A 22,398-nucleotide genomic window follows, 5' to 3' on the forward strand; every position below is an offset into this window, starting at 1 on the left:
GAACTCATTCATGCCTGGCCACTAGGCACTGAGAGAGATCAAGGCGGGCACTCAGCATTGGTGACATTGGAAGCCATTCCAAAAGGTAACAGGACCTACTTATACAAAGCCAGATACGTAGGCCTGCACTGGGAGTGCTAATCTCTCTTCTCATGTCCGGAAAGGTTGTGTATTACATTTGAATGATATATTCTTGGTTGGTTTTACTCTTCTCAAATAAGCTGTATTTTGGTGTTGACTATTATCGCCTTTGATGTTTCCTGATTTTTAAGGCCTTTGTTTTTTTCTTCTGTCATTTTTGGGGCAGGGACTGATTGGCTCCAAGCTAACTTGGAATCCATTTCAGACTAGAAATCACAACCTCCCAGTTGACAGGATAAGGATGTGAGACAACACACACCCTTAGGAACTTAGGCTTTACTAGGTTATCTGTTTAGTTTAATCTCCATGCTTGTATAAATACTCTGTACTGGTTTTGATTGAATGTCTATATTGCTCAGTTGAATTTTAGAATTTGCAGCAATTTGCTTCAGCCAGTCTATTACAATTCTTGAATGCAGGCAAACTCAACACCTAGGGCCACTTCTGTTGTTTCTCTTGAAGTATAAGAGCTATGTCTAGCATCTTACATCTTTACATGCCTAAGAATGCTGAAGATAATTAGAAAACCCAAGCATCCAATTAACTCAAGATGCAAAAGTCTCTCCATTTTAACAGAAGATACACAAAAAATCAAGACAATACAATCCCACAAAAAATTATAAATGATGAAATTATAGATGAAATGCCAGACAAACATTTCAAAAACATTATTATGTTCATGCTCAGAGAAATCAAAGAAGAAAAATTCCTGAGGGAGAACATAGGAAAGCACTTTAATGAAATGAGGTCTACAAGACATGAATAAGGAAATCGAAGTAATGAAAAAATAGCAATCAGAAATACTAGAAATGAAAAACAGAGTAAGTCAAATAGAAAACTCGGTAGAAAGTCTCACCATTAGAATGGATGAAGAAGAGAACAGAATATCTAACTAGAAGACCAGGTGGCAGATATAATACAGTCCAACAAAGAGAAAGACAAATAATAGGAAGGCATGAATGGGAATTTCAAGATGTTCAGGACACTATGAAGAGATTAAACATAAAAATTCAGGACATAGTATAAGGAGAGAATTTCACTCCAAAGGCATAGCAGGTGTTTTCAACAAAATCATAGAAGAAAACTTCCCCCAAGTAGGGAAAGCAATGCCAATACAGATATAGGAAGCCTATAGAACATCAAACAGACAAAATCAGAAAAGAACCTCTCACTGTCATATTATAATTAAACTACAAAACACACAAACCAAAGAAAATATATTGCAAGCAGTTATAGAGAAAAATCAAGTCACAGAGCCCTGCATGGTGACAAACACCTTTAATTTCAGCACTTGGGAGGCAGAGGTAGGAGAATTCCTATGAGTTCAAGGCCACACTGAGACAGCATAGTTAATTTCAGGTCAGCCTGGGCCAGAGTGAGACCCTACCTTGAGAAACCAAAGGAAAAAAAAATTCAAGTCACATATAAAGGCAGGCCCATCAGTCTAAGCAGTAGATTACTCAACACAAACTTTAAAAGCCAGAATGGCTTAGAATGATGTATTCCAAGTTCTAAAAGATAATAGACAGGTGTCACTATCCTAATATCTGACAGGGTAAACTTCAGACAAACATTAGTTAGGAAACATAAGGAAGGTCACTTTATATTGATTAAGGGCACACTCCAACAGGAGGACATTACAATCCTAAACATATATGCACCTAACATAGGGGCTCCCAATTTCATCAAACAAATGCTATTAGAACTAAGGTCACAGATAACACCAAACACATATGTAATGGGTGACTTCAACACCCCACTCTCATCAATTGACAGGTCATCCTGGCAAAAAATAAACAGAGATGCATCTGGGTTAAATAAGATCATGGAACAAATGGACCTGAAAGTCATGTATAGGACATTTGATCCAAATGCTGCAGAATACACATTATTTTCAGCAACATATGGATCATTCTATAAAATAAACCATATATTAGAACACAAAGCAAATCTTAACAAATACAGGAAAATTGAAATAATTCCTTGCACTCTATCTGATCCCAATGGGATTAAGCTACAAATCAATAGCAATAAAAGCTATAAAGCATACACAAAACCATGGAAACTAAACAATACACTACTAAATATGAATGGGTCAATGAAAAATCAAGAAGGAAATCAAAAAAATTATATATCAAATGATAATGAAAACACAACATACCAAAACCTTTGTGACACAATGAAGACCGCCCTAAGAGGGAAATTTATAGCTTAAAGTGCCCATATTAAGAAATTAGGAAGCCAGGTATGGTGGCACATGCCTTTAAATCCCAGCACTTGGGAGGCAGAGGTAGGATCTACATGAGTTCAAAACCACCCTGAGACTACACAGTGAATTCCAGGTCAGCCTGGGCCAGAGCAAGACCTTACCTGGGCGGGGGGAGGAGGGGTAGAAAGAAAGAAGAAAAGAAATAAATTACAAAAATCTCAAGTAATCAACTTAATACTTCACCTTAAGGCCTTGGAAAAAGAACAAGGCAAACCAAAAATCAGTAGACAATAAGAAATAATAAAGATTAGGGCAGAAATTAATGAAATAGAAACTAAAAAAAAAAATTCAAAGAATCAATGAAACAAAGGGTTGGTTCTTCGGAAGGATAAAGAAGATTGATATACCCTTAGCAAATCTGACCAAAAGAAAGAGAGAAGATATACAAATTAATAAAATTAGAGATGAAAAGCACCATCACAACAGATACCAGAGAAATTTAAAAAATCATAGGGACATAGTATAGGAACATTTGCTTCCCTAAGTTTGGAAATCTGAAAGAAATGGATCTTCCTTGTTTTATATGACCTACCAAAATTAAATCAAGATGAGATTAACCACTTAAATAGATTTATAATAATATAATAATATAATAAGTATGGAGATGCAAGCAGTTATATTAAAAAAAATCTCCCAACTAAAAAAAGTCTAGACCCACATGAAGTCATTGGTGAATTTTTCTAGACCTTCATGAAAGAACTGACACCACTGCTTCTCAAACTTTTCCATAAAATAGAAAAGGAGGGAATCCTACCAAAGTTCTTCTATGAAGCCAGCTTCACCCTGATACCAAAACCAGACAAACATAGAACAAAAATAGAAAATTACAGACCAATCTCCCTCATGAACATAAATGCAAAAATTCTCAACAATATTGGCAAAAATATTGGCAAACAGAATAGTAGAATATATCAGAAAGATCATTCACCCTGACCAAGTAGGCTTTATCCCTCAGATGCAGGGATGGTTCAATATACACAAATCAATAAATATAATACAGTATATAAATGGAATGAAGAACAAAAATCACATTATCATTTCATTAGATGCATAAAAAGCATTTGACAAAATCCACCATACCTCATGATAAAAGTCCTACAGAAACAGTGAATAAGAAGGACTATATCTCAACATAATAAAGGTTATTTATCACAAACCTACAGCCAACATAATACTAAATGGAGAAAAACTTGAAGGTTTTCCACTAAAATCAGGAAAAAGACAAGAGTGTCCAATGTCCCCATTTTTATTTAATATTGTACTGGAAGTCTTAACTATATCAATAGAGCAAGAGATACACATAAAAGGGATACAAATTAGAAAGGAAGAGATCAAATTATCATTATTTGCAGATGACATGATTCTATACATAAAAGCACCTAAAGACACTACCAGCAAACTGTTAAAGCTAATAAACCCTTGTAGCAATGTAGCAGGATACAAAATAAACACACAGAAATCAGTAGCCTTCCTATATGCTAACAACAAACACACACAGGATGAAATCAGAGAATCAGTCCCATTCACAATTGCATCAAAAAATAAATAAAGTACCTGGGAATAAACCTAACTAAGGAAGTGAATGATCTCTACAATTAAAAGTTTAAAACACTCAAGACATAAAGTGCAGAAGACACTAGGAAGTGGAAAGACACCCCTTGTTCTTGGATTGGAAGAATCTATATTGTGAAAAATGGAAATCTAACCAAAAGCAATCTACACATTTAATGCAATCCCCATCAAAATTCCAATGGTATTCTTCATGTAAATAGAAAAAAAATCCTAAAACTCATTTGGAAGCATGAAAAGCTTGAATATCTAAAACAATTTTGAACAACAAAAATAAGGCTGGTAATATCACTATACCTGATTTTAACCTGTATTAAAGAGCCATAGTAACAAAAACAGCATGGTACTGGCACAAAAAACAGACAAGTAGATCAATGGAACAAAATAGGGGACCTAGATGTAAGCCTGGGTAGCTATAACCACGTGATATTCGACAAAAATGCCAAAAAATACTCTCTGGAGAGTATATGGTGCCAGGAAGACTGGATATGTAAGTGTAGAAGTATAGAAATGGATCCTTCTCTCTCTTCATGCACAAGAATTAAGTCCAAGTGGATCAAAGACATTACTATCAGACCCAAAACTCTGAAACTGCTAGAGGAAAAAGGTTGGGAAACCCTTCAACATATTGGTATTTCTAAACATAACACCCATTGCTCAGGAAATAAAACCACATATCAACGACTGGGACCTCACAAAATTACAAAGCTTTTGTACAGCAAAGGACACTGAATACAGCAAAGAGGCATCCTACAGAATGGGAGAAAATCTGCCAGCTATATATCTGACAGTGGATTAATATCCAGGATATACAAAAAACAAGACATTAAATATTAAGAAATCAAATAACTCAACTAAAAATGGGCTATGGAACTAAATAGAGAGTTCTAGGAAATATAGATAGCATATCAACATCTAAAAAATGTTCTACATCCCTAGCTATTAGAGAAATGCAAATTAAAACTACTTTGAGATTCCATCCCATTCTTTTCAGAATGGCTATCATCATAAAAACAAATGACAATAAATGCTGGTGAGGATGCGGAAAAAGAGGAACCCTTCTACACTGTTGTTGGGAATGCAATCTGGTCGAACCATTGTGGAAATCAGTGTGGATGTTTGTGAGGCAGCTAAAAATAAGTTTACCATATGACCCAGCTATACCACTCCTAGACATATATCCTAAGGACTTGTCTTACTACCTTAGACACACTTGCTCAACCATGTTAATTGCTGCTATATTCACAATAGCTAGGAAATGAAACCAGCCTAGATGTCCCTCAACTGATGAGTAGATAATAAAGATGTGGCACATTTATACAATGGAGTTGTACTCAGTGGTAAGGAAAATGAAATTATGAAATTTGAAGGAAAAATGGATGGATCTGGAAAAGATTATACTTAGTGAGGTAACCCAGGCCCAGAAACCCTAACCTCACATGTTTTGTCTCATATGTGGATTCTAGCTACAAATGATTGGACATCTATGTGTATTGGAATAAAACTCAGTCACAGAGGCCAGTAAAATAGAAAGGAGATATAAAGGGAATAGAAAGGGAGGGAAGGGGCACTTAATAGGATTGTACTGTATACATGTACGTAGAACAGGTTAATAGGGGTAGAAAGACCTAAGTGAGGTCAGGGGAAGAGACTGAGTAAAGGAAAGCTGGGGGGAGAGCTAATCAAAATCTAAGACAGTATGAATAAGTCATATAGAAACATACCTGGACAATGGAATACCCAGAAGCCATAGCTTGTTACTAGAAAATTTTCAGTGTCAGAGATGGGATGCCTTCCAGTGAGTTGCCTCTAAAACATTACAAGCCATTTCAGAGGCTCTTGGTTTCCCACCAGGAATATATGGTTAAACCCTATTGCTAAAGACTGAACATAGTTAGGATACAGGGTTCCTGAGAAATCCTGCTGGAGTTGAGCTGAAAATGTACTCCCTGTAGACCAGCTGACAGAAAGCTGGAAAAAGCCACATTGCATGCAGTTCAATGAGAGAGAGATAACTCACCAGTGGAGATACTCAACAGTAACAACTCAACAAGCCTTAAATTTGGCCAGCCAGGCCAAGTGAGCCAACAGGTGCAAAAGTGGCATGTCTGTTATGGGGGAAACCAACTGCTCTCTAAATGGAGTAGAGGCCCACTCTATGGGAGGGAATATATGCCTGATACTGAAAACCTATGACTGAGGTACTCATGTGCCCTAGGAGTGTAACCTCTACTGGTGTCTGACTAAATGTATATACTATGCTCACCAAACTGCCTGTTAAACACTTCTCTTAATGTTCATACTCATATATTAATGCTACTCTCACTTTTGGTTAGAAAACCTTCTCTTTTCAGATAGCAGTGACTTTAGGTTGACAGAAGGCACCATAGAGCTGAGAAGAAGTGACAGAAGAATGCTCAGCACTGAAATATCTCTACCACACCTTCCAAGGCTCACGGTTCATTGTGGAAGAGGTAGCAGAAAGAATGTAAGAGCCAAAAGAAGGGTAGGACTCCTCACAACATGCTCCTCCAGACACAAAATGGCCTGAATATCCGTGACCTCACATTGTCTGACACTACCTACATAAGACCCCCATAATAGGAGGAAAAGATGATGACATCAAAATAAAAGATGAATTGATTGACAGGGGAAGGGGTATGATGGAAAGTGGAGTTGCAAAGGAGAAATTGGGGAGAGGGAGGGAATCACCATGGGTTACTATCTATAATTATGGAAGTTGTCAATAAAAAAAAAACAAATCTAAAAAAACTGAAAAAAAAGATTTTAAAACTGGATGTGGTGGTACATGCCTTTAATCCCAGCACTCAGGAGGTAGAGGTAAGAGAATCACTGTGAGTTCAAGGCCACCTTGAGAATACATAGTGAATTCCAGGTCAGCCTGGGCTAGCGTGACACCCTACCTCAAAAAATATATATATAAGATTTAAAAAACCTGAAAATTACTATTTTATTGCATTTTACTCTCTTTTTAACTAAAGAGAGAAAATAAATTTTCTTTTCTCAGATGACTAGAGGTCTCACAAATGTGACTGAGTAATGATGGAGACAGAACCCAAGAGCACACTGAAGCTGGAATCTTTCCTCACTAGACTCAGCTAACCTGCTAGTGTTCCAAAAGGAAGGAAAGAGGCCACACTGGTGAAATATGGACAGCTACTGAAAGCCCAGGTCATCAAAGATTAAGCCTAAATCATAGAGAACAAAGGGGACTTTATAAAGATTTGTTTATAAACCCTTGAGGTTTGACTATTCCTTTCATGTGCAGGTCTATTAGCTAGCTTTCATGCTCAGCTTCAGTACATGTGTTCAGGAATGTGCTGTCACAAAAGATGCTGGATTGGTTTCACATACCTTTAATGCCAGCGCTGAGGAGGCAGACGTAAGAGGATCACTGTGAAAATGAGGCCAGCCTGGGACTACAGAATGAGTGCCAAGTCAACCTAGGCTATAGCAAAACTCTAGCTTAAAAGAAAAAAAAGATGCTAGATGTCTGAATAGTATTGTCTTGGGCGATATACTCCTATCCTCAGAGATAGCCCCAGTAATGAGCGCATAACCTGTATTTGCTAATGAATTGACTGTAGCTCATTAGGATTAATCTGACTTTGTCTATATGTGGAGACACAGTCTCATATATTCCATGCTGACCTTGAACTCCTGATTCCAACAATCCTGAGTGCTAGGATTATAGGTAAGAGCCAGCACATCCAGTGTATGTGGTGCTGGGGATGGAAGGTAGGGCTTCATGCATGCTAGGGAAGCCTTGGATCAACTAAGCTACATTGCCTGCTCTCTATTCTGATGGGTAACTGCCAGTGCTCAACTAATTCCCTTTCTCCTATGCCAGTATGGAAGAGTATGGCCATATGGACATATTGCCTCTATATGTCAATCCACTGGGACTTCTGTGGCAGTGTCTGCCACTATGGGAGTCAGATTTAAATTTGTTACATTGATATCGCCCCTCCTCAGACTTGCAAGGAGTCAGTGGTGACCCCTGGAATAGGAGCTTTGTGTTTACCTGGAAGCTTGCTAACAATGCTGTCTATCAGCAACTACTGGAGAAGCTAACATAAGACACATGTGCCACTCCCGTACATCTCTGATAATATATTCTCAAGTACATTATTCCTGAAGTCAAGCTGTAAAAAGGAGCTCACTTAAAAAAAAATTATCTCTGTGTATGTGTGACATATGTGCATGTGTACATGTTCATGTGTGAGTGCAGGTGTGCATGTGCCACAGTGTGCATGTGAAAGTTAAAGGATAACTTTCCCAATCTTCACCCTTCTACTTTCTTTGAGGCAAGCTTTCTTTTCTTATTCTCACAGTGTGCTTTGCTGTGCTTGCTTATCAAGAGCTTCTGGAAAATTCTGTTTTCACCTCCCATCTTGCCATCATCATGCTGGGATTACAGAAGCCCACCATGACTTCCGGGTTTTTATGTGATGTCTGGGAATCAAATTCAGGTATTCAGACTTGAGCAGCAAGATCTTTAATCTTTATCTACTGAACCATCTCCCCAGCTCCCAGGAGTTCACTTTTTTAAAAAACTTTTATTTATTTATTTATGAGAGAGAGAGAGAGAGAATAGGCACAACAGGGCCTCTACTCACTGCAACCAAACTCCAGATGCATGTGCCACCAAGTGCATCTGGCTTACATGGTTCATGGGGAATGGGACCTGGGTCCTTAGGCTTTCCAGGAAAGCACCTTAATCACTAAGCCATCTCTCCAGCCCAGGAGCTCACATTCTGACCTACAGACTGTACCTGTAGAATTCTTCTGGTCTAAATGAACAGAAGTTGTAAACATAGCTGAACAAAGATATGAACCAAGCACTGATACCATCACAAACACTTCAAAGTCCCAAGTGGGAAGATGATTTGAAAAGACATGTTACAAAAGATAAGGCTGTGTCTCTTTTTTAAAATGTCTGTGGTTACTGTGTGTGTATGCATGTGTATGCAAAGACGTATGTGTGTGTGTGCATGTGCGCATGTATAAAAATGGAGGCCAGATACACCTCTTATTCATTCATTCATTCATTTATTTATTTATTTATTTTTTGAGAGAGATAGAATTGGCATGCCAGGGCCTCTAGGCACTATAATAGAACTCCAGACACATGCACTAACTTGTGTGCATGTGTGACCTTATGCATCTGGCTTACGTTCTGGGGAGACAAACCTAAGTCCTTAGGTTTCACCTTAACATCTAAGCTATCTCTCCAGATCGCCACTTTTTTTGTTTGTTTGTTTTTTGGTTTTTGGTTTTTAGGGAAGGTCCTTGCTCTAAGACCAGGCTGACCTGGAATTCACTCTGTAGTCTCAAGGTGGCCTTGAACTCACAGCAATCCTCCTACTTCAGCCTCCCAAGTGCTGAGACTAAATGTATGTTCCACCATGCCTGGCCATCTCCACACATTTTATTAATTTTATTTTAGTTTTTTGAGGTAAGGTCTCACTGTAGCCCATACTGACCTGGAATTCACTATGTAGTCTCAGGGTGGCCTTGAACTCATGGCAATCCTCCTACTTCTGCCTCCCAAGTGCTGGAATCAAAAGCATTGGCCACCATGCCCAGCTTCCACATCTTTTTTCAAAAAACATTCTTGTTTATTTGAAAGTAGAGAGAGAGAGAAAATGGGCTTGCCAGGGCCTCTGGCTGCTGCAAATGAACTCCAGATACATGCAACACTTTCTGTATTTGGCTTTATATGGGTACTGGAGAATAGAACCCAGGTCATTAGGCTTTGCCAGCAAGCACCTTAACTGTTGACCCATCTCTACAGCCTTCCAACTCTTTTGGAGATAGATTCTAGAGCTTACCACTTAAGTTAGACTAGCTGGCCATCAAGTTCCTGGGATCTGCCTGTCTCTACCACCCTGGCACTGGGGTTTCATAAGCATACCACCATACCAGGTACTGTTGCAGTCAGGTTCTCATTGCTAGGAGAAAACACCTGAACAAGAGCAGCTTGTGGAAAAAGAAAAAGGTTTATTTACAGAGTTGAGGGGGAGCTCCATGATGGCAGGGCAAACAGTGGATTGAGCAGAGGGTGGACATCACCTTCTGGCCAAAATAAGATGAACAACAGCAACAGGAAAGTGTGCCAAACACTGGCAAAAGGAAGCTGACTATAATACCCATAAGTCTGCCCCCAACAATACATGGCTTCCAGGAGGCATTAATTCCCAAACTGTCATCAGCTGGGGTTCCAAGCATTCAGAACACATAAGTTTATGGGGGACACCTGGATCAAACCACCACACCAGCTGTGCTATCATTGCAATTTGGAAAGGTTATTTTCTACATGTTAAAATTGTGTTTTGGAGCCAGACATGGTGGCACATGCCTTTAATCCCAACACTCCGGAGGCAGAGGTAAAAGGATCACCATGAGTTTGATGCCACTGACAGTACGTTGTGAATTCCAGGTCAGCCTGGGCTAGAGTGAGACTCTACCTCAAAACCCCCTCTCAAAAAAAGTGTTTTGGGGCTAGAGAGATTTCTCAGCAGTTAAGGAACTTGCCTACAAAGCCTAAAAACCTGGTTTCAATTTACCAGTACCCACATAAAGCCAGCCAGATGCACAAAGTGACACATACATCTGGTGTTTGTTTACAGGGGTTAGATGCCCTTGTGTGCCCATTCTGCTTCTCTCTCTTGTCTCTCACCCTCTCTTTGTTTACAAATAAATAAATAAAAATATTTTTAAAATACATGTTGTTCTATATATTAGGAATTTTTTTGGATTTTTACTTTTGGTTTTTCAAGGTAGGGTCTCACTCTAGCTCAGACTAACATGGAATTCACTATGTAGTCTCAGGCTAGCCTCAAAATGACAGTAGTCCTCCTAACCTCAGCATGCTGAGTGCTGAGATTAATGATGTTCATCACCACATCTGACTATATTAAGACTTTTAAAGTTTAGAAAATCTTACACCAAAATGCTTATGATTGTGTCTCAATGATACAGTTGTCATCAAGTACTCAAAAAAAATTGTTTCATCTGTATGATCTGAATTTTCTTAGCTTTTTTCTAAGATGAAAACATTCTTGGGGACTTCCAGTTAAGATAGTAGCAAACGAGCCACACCAAAGCAGCCTAGGGCAGAAAAAGCCAAAAAAAAAAAAAAACAAAACAAAACCAACAGCACAATACACTCTTCAACTAAAAATTGAAGTATGTAAGAAATTGCCAATGGCAGCACAGAAGTAGGAGAGATGCAGAGCATCCAGAGCCCACATAGGCAGGCAGAAGCAGCTCTGGCAGTGGTGGAACCAGGTCTGCGGGGCCACAGCTGCACGGCATGGCTCAGACACAAGAAAATCCAGGTGAGAGGATTTTCCACTCACACCAGAGCATGTTAAGAAATTTGGAGAAACGCAGTGAACAATGGAAGAGCAGATCATGAGGTAGAGGATCGCATGGACCAGCAAGAGAACTTAAGCCAGCATCCACAGCCTTGCCTCCCCCACCACCAGTGCAAGCACCAGAAACAAGGGGAAGGGCGATCACAGCACCAGCACCAGTGACCAGATCCAATGACCAGCCAGCCTACTTGAACCCACAGTGCACCAGACAGGGACCCAAGCAGAGGCACAGCATAACTGAGACCAAAATCATCCCAAAAGGTAACTGGGATTACACCAGGTCAGTGCCCACCAAATAAGCCTGGTATATAGGCCTGAACTGGAAGGGCTAATTGCACCATCCACATCAGAATAAATTATATGTTAAATCGGATGGACAGTCAGATTTGCCATTCTTTTTTTTTTAATTTATTTTAAATTTTTATTTATTTATTTATTTATTTGAGAGCGACAGACGCAGAAAGAAAGACAGATAGAGGGAGGGAGAGAGAGAGAATGGGCGCGCCAGGGCTTCCAGCCTCTGCAAACGAACTCCAGACGCGTGCGCCCCCTTGTGCATCTGGCTAACGTGGGACCTGGGGAACCGAGCCTCAAACCGGGGTCCTGAGGCTTCACAGGCAAGCGCTTAACCGCTAAGCCATCTCTCCAGCCCAGATTTGCCATTCTTAAATAAGCTATATTTGGGGCTTGTTATTTGTTGCCTCTTGATTTATAGTGGCTTTGTTTCCTCTTCTGTCATTCATTGGGGAAGGGTCTCACTTGGTCACAAGCTGACTTGGAACCCTCAACAGATGGGGTACCACACACCCTAAGGGGCAGTGATATTGTTAGAGGATCTGGTTGTCATAATATCTACTCTTGCATAAATACTATGTGCTAGTTTTCATTGATTGTGTACATTTTTAGTTAAATTTTAGAATCTGCCTGTATTTTGTTCCACTCAGCCTACTTGAATACTCTCATAGCAGGCAAACCCAACACCTATGGTCACTTTTGTAGATACTCTGAGAATCTTGAGAGCCACACCTAGCACCTTAAGCTCCTACCTTGAAGATATATAACATCAGATTGATTGATACATCTAATAATACTGCAGCTAACTAGAAACTCTAAGCACTAAATTAATCCAAGATGCAAAAATATGTACATTATAACATAAGAAACACCAAAAATCAAGACAATATAAATCCACCAAAAAGAATTAATGCATCAGAAATGACCTCCAGTGAGAATGAGTTAGAGGAAATGCCTGAGAAAGATTTCCAAAGAATGATTATAAATATGCTCAAAAAAGTCAAATAGGAAATCAAAGGAATGAAAGAGGAAATCAAAGAAGACACAGGACACCAATATAATGAAATAAAGAGCTCAATATAAGGTATAAATAAGGAAACAGAAATAATAAAGAAAAACTGGTCAGAATTACTAGCAATGAAGAACACAGTTAATGAAATAAAAAAAAAAGCTGTAGAAAATCTCACCAGTAGAATGGATGAAGGAGAGGACAGAATATCTAAGCTAGAAGACCAGGTGGCAAATCTTATACAGTCCAACAAAGAGAAAGACAAACTAATAGGAAAGTATGAATGGGAATTTCAAGATATTCGGGACACTATGAAAAGATCAAACATAAGAACTCAGGGTATAGTAGAAGGAGAAGAACTTCACTCCAAAGGTATAGCAGATATTTTCAATAAAATTATAGAAGAAAACTTCCCCCAAATAGAGAAAGAGGTGTCAATGCAAATACAGGAATCCTTTAGAACACCAAACAGACAAAGCATGGAAAGAACCTCTCCTCGCCATATTATAATTAAACTGCCAAACATACAAACCAAAGAAAAAATATTGAAAGCATTGAGAGAGAAAATTCAAGTTACCTACAAAGGCAAGCCAATCAGGATCACAGCAGATTACTCAACACAAACTTTTAAAGCCAGAAGGGCTTGGAGTGATATATTCCAAGTTCTGAAGGATAACAACTGTCAACCAAGGTTAGTTTGTCCTGCAAAGCTATCCATTCAAATAGACGGAGAAATAAGAACATTCCACAACAACAGCAGGCTAAAGGAATATTTGAAGACAAAACCAGCTCTACAGAAAACACTTGAAAGAATCCTCCATGCTGAAGAGAAAGAAAAGCACACATATAAGGAACCTGGGGAAAAAAACCACTACTCAAATACTAGTTAATACAAAAAAGCAAAGGTAAAACAGGAAGAACTACAAAGAAATGGCAAATATAAATACATACCTTTCAATAATATCTCTTAATATCAATGGCCTCAATGTCCCAACCAAAAGACATAGGTTTTCAGACTGGGTTAAAAAGCAGGATCCGGGCTGGAGAGATGGTTTAGCGGTTAAGCGCTTGCCTGTGAAGCCTAAGGACCCTGGTTTGAGGCTCAGTTCCCCAGGTCCCACATTAGCCAGATGCACAAGGGGGCGCACGCGTCTGGAGTTCGTTTGCAGAGGCTGGAAGCCCTGGCGTGCCCATTCTCTCTCTCTCTCCCTCTGTCTGTCTTTCTCTCTGTGTCTGTCACTCTCAAATAAAAAAAAATAAAAATAAAAATAAAAAAATTTAAAAAAAAAAAAAGCAGGATCCTTCAATTTGTTGCCTCCAGGAAACTCATCTTTCAACAAAGGATGGACACTATCTTAAAGTAAAAGGTTGGAAAATGGTGTTTTAAGCAAATGGGCCTAGAAAACAAGCAGGGGTTGTTATCCCAATATCTGTCAAGGTAGACTTTAGTCCAACATTAGTTAGGAAATATAAGGAAGGTCACTTTATATTGATTAGAGGCACCCTCCAACAGGAGGATATTACAATCTTAAACATATATGCACCTGACATGGGGCCTCCCAACTTTATCAAACAAATGCTATTAAAATGAAGGCCACAGATAATACCAATCACAGTGGTAGTGGGGGACTTCAACACCCCATTCTCATCAATTGACAGGTCATCTCAGGAAAAAATAAACAGAGAGGCATCTGGATTAAATGTGGCTATAGAACAAATGGACCTAACAGATATATACAGGACATTTCATCCAACTACTACAGAATATACATTCTTTTCATCAGTACATGGATCATTTTCTAAAATAGACCATAAATATTTCCTTTCATTCTACCTGACCACAATGGAATAAAACTACATATCAGTAGCAAGAAAAGCCATACAGCATACACAAAATCATAGAAACTAAACAGTACACTACTAAATGATGAGTAGGTCAATGAAAAAAATCAAGAAGGAAATAAAAAAAATCATAGACTCAAATTATAATGAGAACACAACATACTAAAACCTGTGGGACACAATAAAGGTAGGCCTAAGAGGTAAATTTATAGCTTTAAGTGCCTATATTAAGAAATTAGAGGGCTGAAGGGATGACTAAACAGTTAAGGCATTTGCCTGAAAAGCCAAAAGACCCAGGTTTGATTCCCCAGGACCCATGTTAGCCAGATGTACAAGGGGACGCACGTGTCTGGAGTTCATATGTAGTGGCTGGGGGCCCTTTCTCCCTCTCTCTCTCTCTCTCTCTGTCAAATAAATAAATAAATAAAAATGAAATATTAAAAAAAAAAAAGAAATTAGAAAGGTCTCAAGTAAATGACCTAATGCTTCACCTTAAAGCCTTGGAAAGAGAAGAACAGTCAAACTGAAAATCAGCAGACAGGAAGAAATAATAAAGATTAGGGCAGAAATTAATTAAATATAAACCAAAAAAAAAAAAAGAAAAGAAATCCATAGAATAAACGAAACAAAGAGTTGGTTCTTTGAAAGGATAAACAAGATTGGTCAGCCCTTAGCAAATCTGACTAAAAGAAAGAGAGAAGAGACACAAATTAATAAAATTAGAGATGAAAAAGGAAACATCACAACAGATAACAGAGAAATTCAAAAAATCATAGCGACATACTATAAAAACATATACTCCACTAAGCATAAAAATCTGAAATAAATGGGTGATTTCCTTGATTCACATGACCTACCTAAATTAAATAAAGATGAAATTAATCACTTAAATAGACCCATAAAAATTATGGAGATCCAAGCAGTTATCAAAAATCCCCCAACTAAAAAAAGTCAAGGCCCAGATGGATTCACTGGTGAATTTTGCCAGAACTTCATGGAAAAACTAACACCATTGCTTCTTAAGCTTTTCCATAAAATAGAAAAAGAAGGAATTCTACCAAACTACTTCTACAAAGCCAGCATCACCCTGATACCAAAACCAGGCAAAGATAGAACAAAAAAAGACAATTACAGACCAATTGTCCTCATGAACAGAGATGCAAATTTTCTCAACAAAATATTGGCAAACAGAATATAAGAATATATCAGAAAGATCATTCACCCTGACCAAGTAGGCTTTATCCCAGAGATGCAGGGATGGTTCAACATATACAAATCGATAAATGTAATATATAAATGGACCGAAGGACAAAAATCACACGATCATCTCATTAGGTGCAGAGAAAGCATTTGACAACATCCAATATCCCTTTATGATAAAAGTTCTACAGATACTGGGAATAGAAGGAATATATCTCAAAATAATAAAGGCTATTTATGACAAGCCTACAGCCAACATATTACTAAATGGGGAAAAACTGGAAGCTTTTCCACTAAAATCAGAAAAAGACAATGTTGTCATCTATCCCCACTTTTATTTAATATAGTACTGGGCATCTCAACCATAGAACTAAGGCAAGAGATGCACATAAAAGGGATACAAATTGGAAAGGAAGAGGTCAAGTTATCATTATTTGCAGATGACATAGTTCTATACATAAAGGAACCTAAAGACTCTACCATCAAACTGTTAGAACTGATAAACACCTATAACCATGTAGCAGGATACAAAATAAATACACAGAAATCAGTAGCCTTCCCATATACTAACAACACACACACACAGAGGATGAAATCAGAGAATCACTCCCATTTACAATTGCATAAAAAAAAAAGTGCCTTGGAATAAACCTAACCAAGGAAGTGAAGTATCTCAACAATGAAAACTTTAAAAGTCTCAAGTGAGAAATTGTAGAAGACACTAGGAAATGGAAAAACGTCCCTTGTTTTGGGTCAGAAGAATCAATATTGTGAAAATGGCAATCTTACCAAAAGCAATCTACACATTTAATGCAATCTCCATCAAAATTCCAATGGCATTGGAAATAGAAAAAAAATCCAAAAATTCAATTGGAATCACAAAAAATCTCATATATCTAAAACAATACTGAGCAACAAAAAGTCTGGTGGTATATTTAGTTCCATAGACCATAGCATACCTGATTCTAACCTATACTACAGAGCCATAGTAACAAAAACAGCATGGTACTGGCACAAAATCAGACATGTGGATTAATGGAACAGAATAGAGGACCCAGATGTAAGTTCAGATACCTATAGCCACCTGATATTCAATAAAAATGCCAAAAATACTCATTAGAGAAAACATAGCCTCTTTAGTAAACGGTGCTGGGAAAACTGGATATGTATCTATAGATGGATGAAAATAGATTCTTCTCTCTCCATGCACAAGAATTAAGTCCAAACAGATCAAAGACCTTAACATGAGACCTGAAACTCTGAAAGTGCTAGAGGAAAAAGGATAGGAAACCCTTCAACATATTGGTCTTGGCAAAGACTTTCTGAATATAACCCCAATTGCTCAGGCAATAAAACCACAGATTAACAGCTGGGACCTCATGAAATTACAAAGATTTTGTATGGCAAAGGACACTGAGTAAAGCAAAGAGGCAACCTACAGAATGGGAAACAATCTTGGCCAGCTATACATCAGATAGAGGATTAATATCTAGGATATACAAAGAACTCAAAAAAATAAATAATAAGAAATCAAACAACCCAATTAAAAAATGGTCTATGGAACTAAATATAGAGTTCTCAAAAGAAGAAATATGGATGGCATTTAAGCATCTGAAAAAATGTTCTACATCCCTAGTTATCAGGGAAATGCAAATTAAAACTACGTTGAGATTCCATCTTACTCCTGTCAGATTGGCTACCATCATGAAAACAAATGACCATAAGTGCTGGTGAGGATGTGGAAAAAGAGGAACCCTTCTACACTAATGCAATCTGGTCCATCCATTGTGGAAACCAGTGTGGAGGTTCCTAAGACAGGTAAAAATAGATTTACCATATGACCCAGCTATAGCATATATCCTAAGGACTCATCTCATTACCTTAGAGATACTTGCTCAACCATGTTTATTGCTGCTCAATTCACAATAGTTGGAAAATAGAAGCAGCCTAGATGTCCCTCAACTGATGAGTGAATAATGAAGATAAGGCAGATTTATACAATGGAGTTCTAACCAGGCCCAGAAAGCCAAGCGTCACATGTTCTCTCTCATATGTCAATCCTAGCTACAGATGATTGGAATTCTGTGTGAATAAGAAGAAAACTCAGTAGCAAAGGCCAGTAAGCTACAAAAGAGATATAAAGGGAAGAGAAAGGAAGGGAGGGGGTACTTAATAGGATGGTATTGTATATATATAAGTAGAACAATAGATTAATGGGGGTGAAAAGGTCCAAGTGAGGTCAGGGAAAGAAATAGAGTAAGGGAAAGGTGGAGGGAGGGCTAATCAAAATCTAAGAGGATATAAATAAATCATATGGAAACCTATTTTTGTGGACGATGGAACACTCAGGAGCCATAGATTGTTGCTAGAAAATTTTCATTGCCAGGGACAGGATAACTTCCAGTGAGTTTTTGGCCAGGGAGGTCCCTGATGCCCCCAAAACATTATAGACCATTGCCGAGACCCTTGGTTTCCCACCAGGAATAGATGGTAAGACCCTATTGCTGAAGATTCCACATACTCAGGCTGCAATGCCACTGAGAAATCCTGCTGGAACTGAGCTGATAACCTTCTCCATGTAGACCAGCTGACAGAAAGCTAGAAGAAGCCATTCTGTATGCAATTCAATGGGAGAAAGAGAAAACACCAGTGAACATACTCAACAGCAGACACTGGAAGCCTTTTATTTGGCCAGCCAGGCCAAATGAGCAAATGGGTGCGATAGTGGCACGTCTGCCATGGTGGAAACCAACTGCCCTCTAACTGGACTGGAAGCCCACTCCATGGTTGGGAATACATCCCTGATACTGAAAACCTACAACAGGGGTAGTCATGAGCCCTAGGGGTGTAACATCTGCTGCTGTCTGGCTAAATGTATATACTATGCTTATCAAACTGCCCAGTAAGCAGGTCTCTTACTGTTCATACTCTTATATTAATGCTACTCTCACTTTTGGTAAAGAATCTTCTCTTTTCAGAAGGCAGTGACCTTGGGATGACTCAGAAGGCATCATGGTGCTGGAAAGAAGGGACCAGAGTGCTCAGCACTTCAGTATCTCTATCATACCTTCTAAGGCTCAGGGTCTATTGCAGAAGAGGTGGCAGTGAGAATGTAAGAACCAAAGGAAAGGTAGGACTCCTTACAATGTGCTCCCCTAAGACACAAAATGGTCTTGATATCCATGACCTCATAGTGCCTGACACTACCTACACAAGACCATCATAATAGGAGGAAAGGATCATGACATCAAAATAAAAGGGAGACTGATTGAGATGGGGAGAATGGAGTTCCAAAGGGGAAAGTGGGGGGAGAGAGGGTGTTACCATGGCATATTTTTTTATAATCCTGGAAGGTGTTAATAAAAAATTGGGATAAAAAACATATTCCTCTGTCTATATGAAATATCCTTCTTTTGGAGACAGGGTCTCTCTTCATTATCTAAGCTGTCCTTGATCTTGCTAGTACCTCAGGCTAGTTTTGAATGTGCACCACTCCTACCACTGTCTGTGCTAGGACTACAGGTGTGTATAATATTACTGCAATGTAATTTTGTGGCAATGCAGGCCAATGAGCCCAAGTGTAAAATAACTGGAACACTTGGCATGGTGATGCACGCCTTTTATCCCAGCATTCTGGAGGCAGAGGTAGGAGATCGCCACGAATTCGAGGCCATCCTGAGACTACATAGTGAATTCCAGGTTAGCCTGGGTTAGAGTGAGATCCTACCTCAAAAAAAAAAAAAAAAAAGTGCACTACCGTGCCTGGCTCAAAAAAGCTGGTGTGTACTCTTAAGGATAACTGCAAAATAAGTTTTTCAAAAAACCTTCCAAATCACTCACTGGGACCTGTTTCAGAGAATTCTATTTCTGAGGTCCAGATATGAGCTATAATATCCTGTTTAAATTCACTTTAGAGTTTTCCCATTCACCCCATATGTCACAAAAGTTCCTCCATCAAGCCCAAAGCCATACTTGCACATTCTCCTTACCAGATAGGCTCTCCAGAAAGACTGGATTATGACTGCAGCCTGTTCCTCTGTCAGGAGGAGGGAGAGTGGGATTGGTGGTCGTGGGCTGAAAAGCAATAAAATAGTCGTAAGTCCATGAGAATCCATCCTTCACCCCAGCAGTGACTTTGGCAACATAATAGTCTTGCTGATTTAAAACCTCTTCCAGCCCTGTTCTTAGAGAGCAAAAATGTCATTTTTGATTGAAAAGTGAATGTTTGAGTTAGTATTTTTTAAAATGTGCATATGTAGTAGATGTGGGAAATATTATGTGTGGTATATATGCCAGTGCATATCTGACATGCAAAGGGCAGAGGAGAACTTTGGGTACTCTTTTTTGTGAGACAGGGTTTTTTCCTCAACTTGGAGGTGCTATTTTCTTCAGTCTCTGCTCTCCTCCTCTGCTGACTGAGGTTACAAACACGTATGGCCACGCCAAGCTTTTTACATGGGTTGTGGGGAGTCAAATTTGAATGTTCTCAGGCCCTCTCAGGCCTTCATGCTTAAGTGGCCACTGCCTTTAAGTGTTGAGCCATCTTCACCGCCCTTGAGTTAGCATTTCTCATTTTATGATCTGGGATTTTTTTTGTTTACTGTGTATGAGTGTGTGCTCATCTTGGTGTGTAGGTGGGTGTACATGGGCATGTGGAGGCCAAAGGTGGATGCTGGTTGTCATCCTCAGGAACACTGTCCACCTACTTTGAGTCAGAGTCTTTCATTGGCCTGGAGCTCACCAATGAAGCTAGAATGGCTGGCCAGAAAGCTCCAGGTATCTGCCTGTCTCTGCCCTGGTGCTAGAATTACAGGAATACCACCACCACCACAGCCATCACAGTTGGGTACTGAGAATCATACTCAGGTCATTTTACTGAGCTATCTCCCAGCCCCATGATCTAGGATTTATATTTTTAAAAATATTTTGTTGGGGCTAGAGAGATGGCTTAGCAGTTAAGCGCTTGCCTATGCAGTATAAGGACCATGGTTCAAGGCTTGATTCTCCAGGACCCACGTAAGCCAGATGCACAAGGGGAAGCACGCATCTGGAGTTCTTTTGCAGTGGCTGGAGGCCCTAGCCTGCCCATTCTCTCTCTATATATATATCTGCCTTTTTCTACCTCTGTCTGTCTCTCTCAAATAAATAAATAAAAATAAACAAAAGAAGAAGAAAAAGAAGTTACAGTGATCCCTTTAAAAAAATATTTTTGGGCTAGAGAGATGGCTTAGCGGTTAAGCACTTGCCTGTGAAGCCTAAGGACACCAGTTCAAGGCTCGATTTCCCAGAACCTATGTTAGCCAGATGCAGAAGGGGGCGCACGCTTCTGGAGTTCGTTTGCAGTGGCTGGTAGCCCTGGCGCGCCCATTCTCTCTCTCTCTCTCTCTCTCCCCCTCTTTCTCTGGCTGTCACTCTCAAATAAATAAATAATAAACAAAAAAAATTTTATTTATTTATTTTTATTAACATTTTCCATGATTATAAAAAAAATCCCATGGTAATTCCCTCCCTCCCCCACCCAACACTTTCCCCTTTGAAATTCCATTCTCCATCATATTACCTCCCCATCTCAATCATTCTATTTACATATATACAATATCAACCTATTAAGTACCCTCCTCCCTTCCTTTTTCTTCCCTTTATGTCTCCTTTTTAACTTACTGGCCTCTACTACTAAGTATTTTCATTCTCATGCAGAAGCCCAATCTGTAGCTAGGATCCACATATGAGAGAGAACATGTGGTGCTTGGCTTTCTGGGCCTGGGTTACCTCACTTAGTATAATCCTTTCCAGGTCCATCCATTTTTCTGCAAATTTCATAACTTCATTTTTCTTTACCGCTGAGTAGAACTCCATTGTATGAATGTGCCACATCTTCGTTATGCACTCATCAGTTAAAAAAATTTTTTTAAAACTTAAAAAAATATTTTGGGCTGGAGAGATGGCTTAGTGTTTAGGCACTTACTTACGAAGCCTAAGGACCCTGGTTCGAGGCTCAATTCCCCAGGACCCACGTTAGCTATATGCACAAGGCGGCACTCGAATCTGGAGTTGTTTGCAATGGCTGGAGGCCCTGGCATACCCATTCTCTCTCTCTCTGTTGCTGTCAAATAAATAAATAAAAATAAACAAAAAAATTTAAAAAAATATTTTGTTGGTCTGGAGGGATGGCTTAAAGGTTAAGGCACTTGCCTGCAAAGTCAAAGGACTTAGGTTTGATTCCCCAAGACCCATGTAAGCCAGATGCACAAAGTAGCACATGCATCTGGAGTTCTTTTGCAGTGGCTGGAGAACCTGGTATGCCCATTATCTCTGCATGTCTCTCTCCCTTTTTCTCAAATAAATAAAAATTTAAAAATCATTTGGTTTGGGGCTGGAGATATGGCTTAGCAGTTAAGGCATTTGCCTGCAAAGCCTACAGACCCATGTTTGACTCTCTCGGTCCCATGTAAGCCAGATGCCCAAGGTGATGCAAGCACACAAAATCACAAATGCACACAAGGGGACACACATGTCTGGAGTTCAATTGAAGTGGCTGGAGGCCCTAGCATGCCAATTCTCTCTTTGTCTCTTCCTCTTTCTCTCATAAAAAATAATTTAAGAAAGAAAAATATATTTATTTATTTGCGAGCAGAGAGGGAATGAGAATGGTTATGCCAGGGACCCCAGCC

At 39.1% G+C, this 22,398-nt stretch overlaps 1 protein-coding gene across 1 annotated transcript in view; it reads right to left on the minus strand.

Moving 5' to 3' along the window:
• Positions 1 to 22,398, minus strand: part of Iqck (IQ motif containing K) — a 233,228-nt gene that overhangs the window by 93,658 nt on the left and 117,172 nt on the right. The window contains exon 7 of the mRNA XM_045143039.1: positions 19,717 to 19,801. Coding sequence (XP_044998974.1) covers positions 19,717 to 19,801 — 85 coding nt within the window. The remainder of the gene's footprint in view (positions 1 to 19,716; positions 19,802 to 22,398) is intronic.

This window comes from Jaculus jaculus, chromosome 2, assembly GCF_020740685.1.
Source record: "Jaculus jaculus isolate mJacJac1 chromosome 2, mJacJac1.mat.Y.cur, whole genome shotgun sequence".
NCBI classification, from domain to species: Eukaryota; Metazoa; Chordata; class Mammalia; order Rodentia; family Dipodidae; genus Jaculus; species Jaculus jaculus.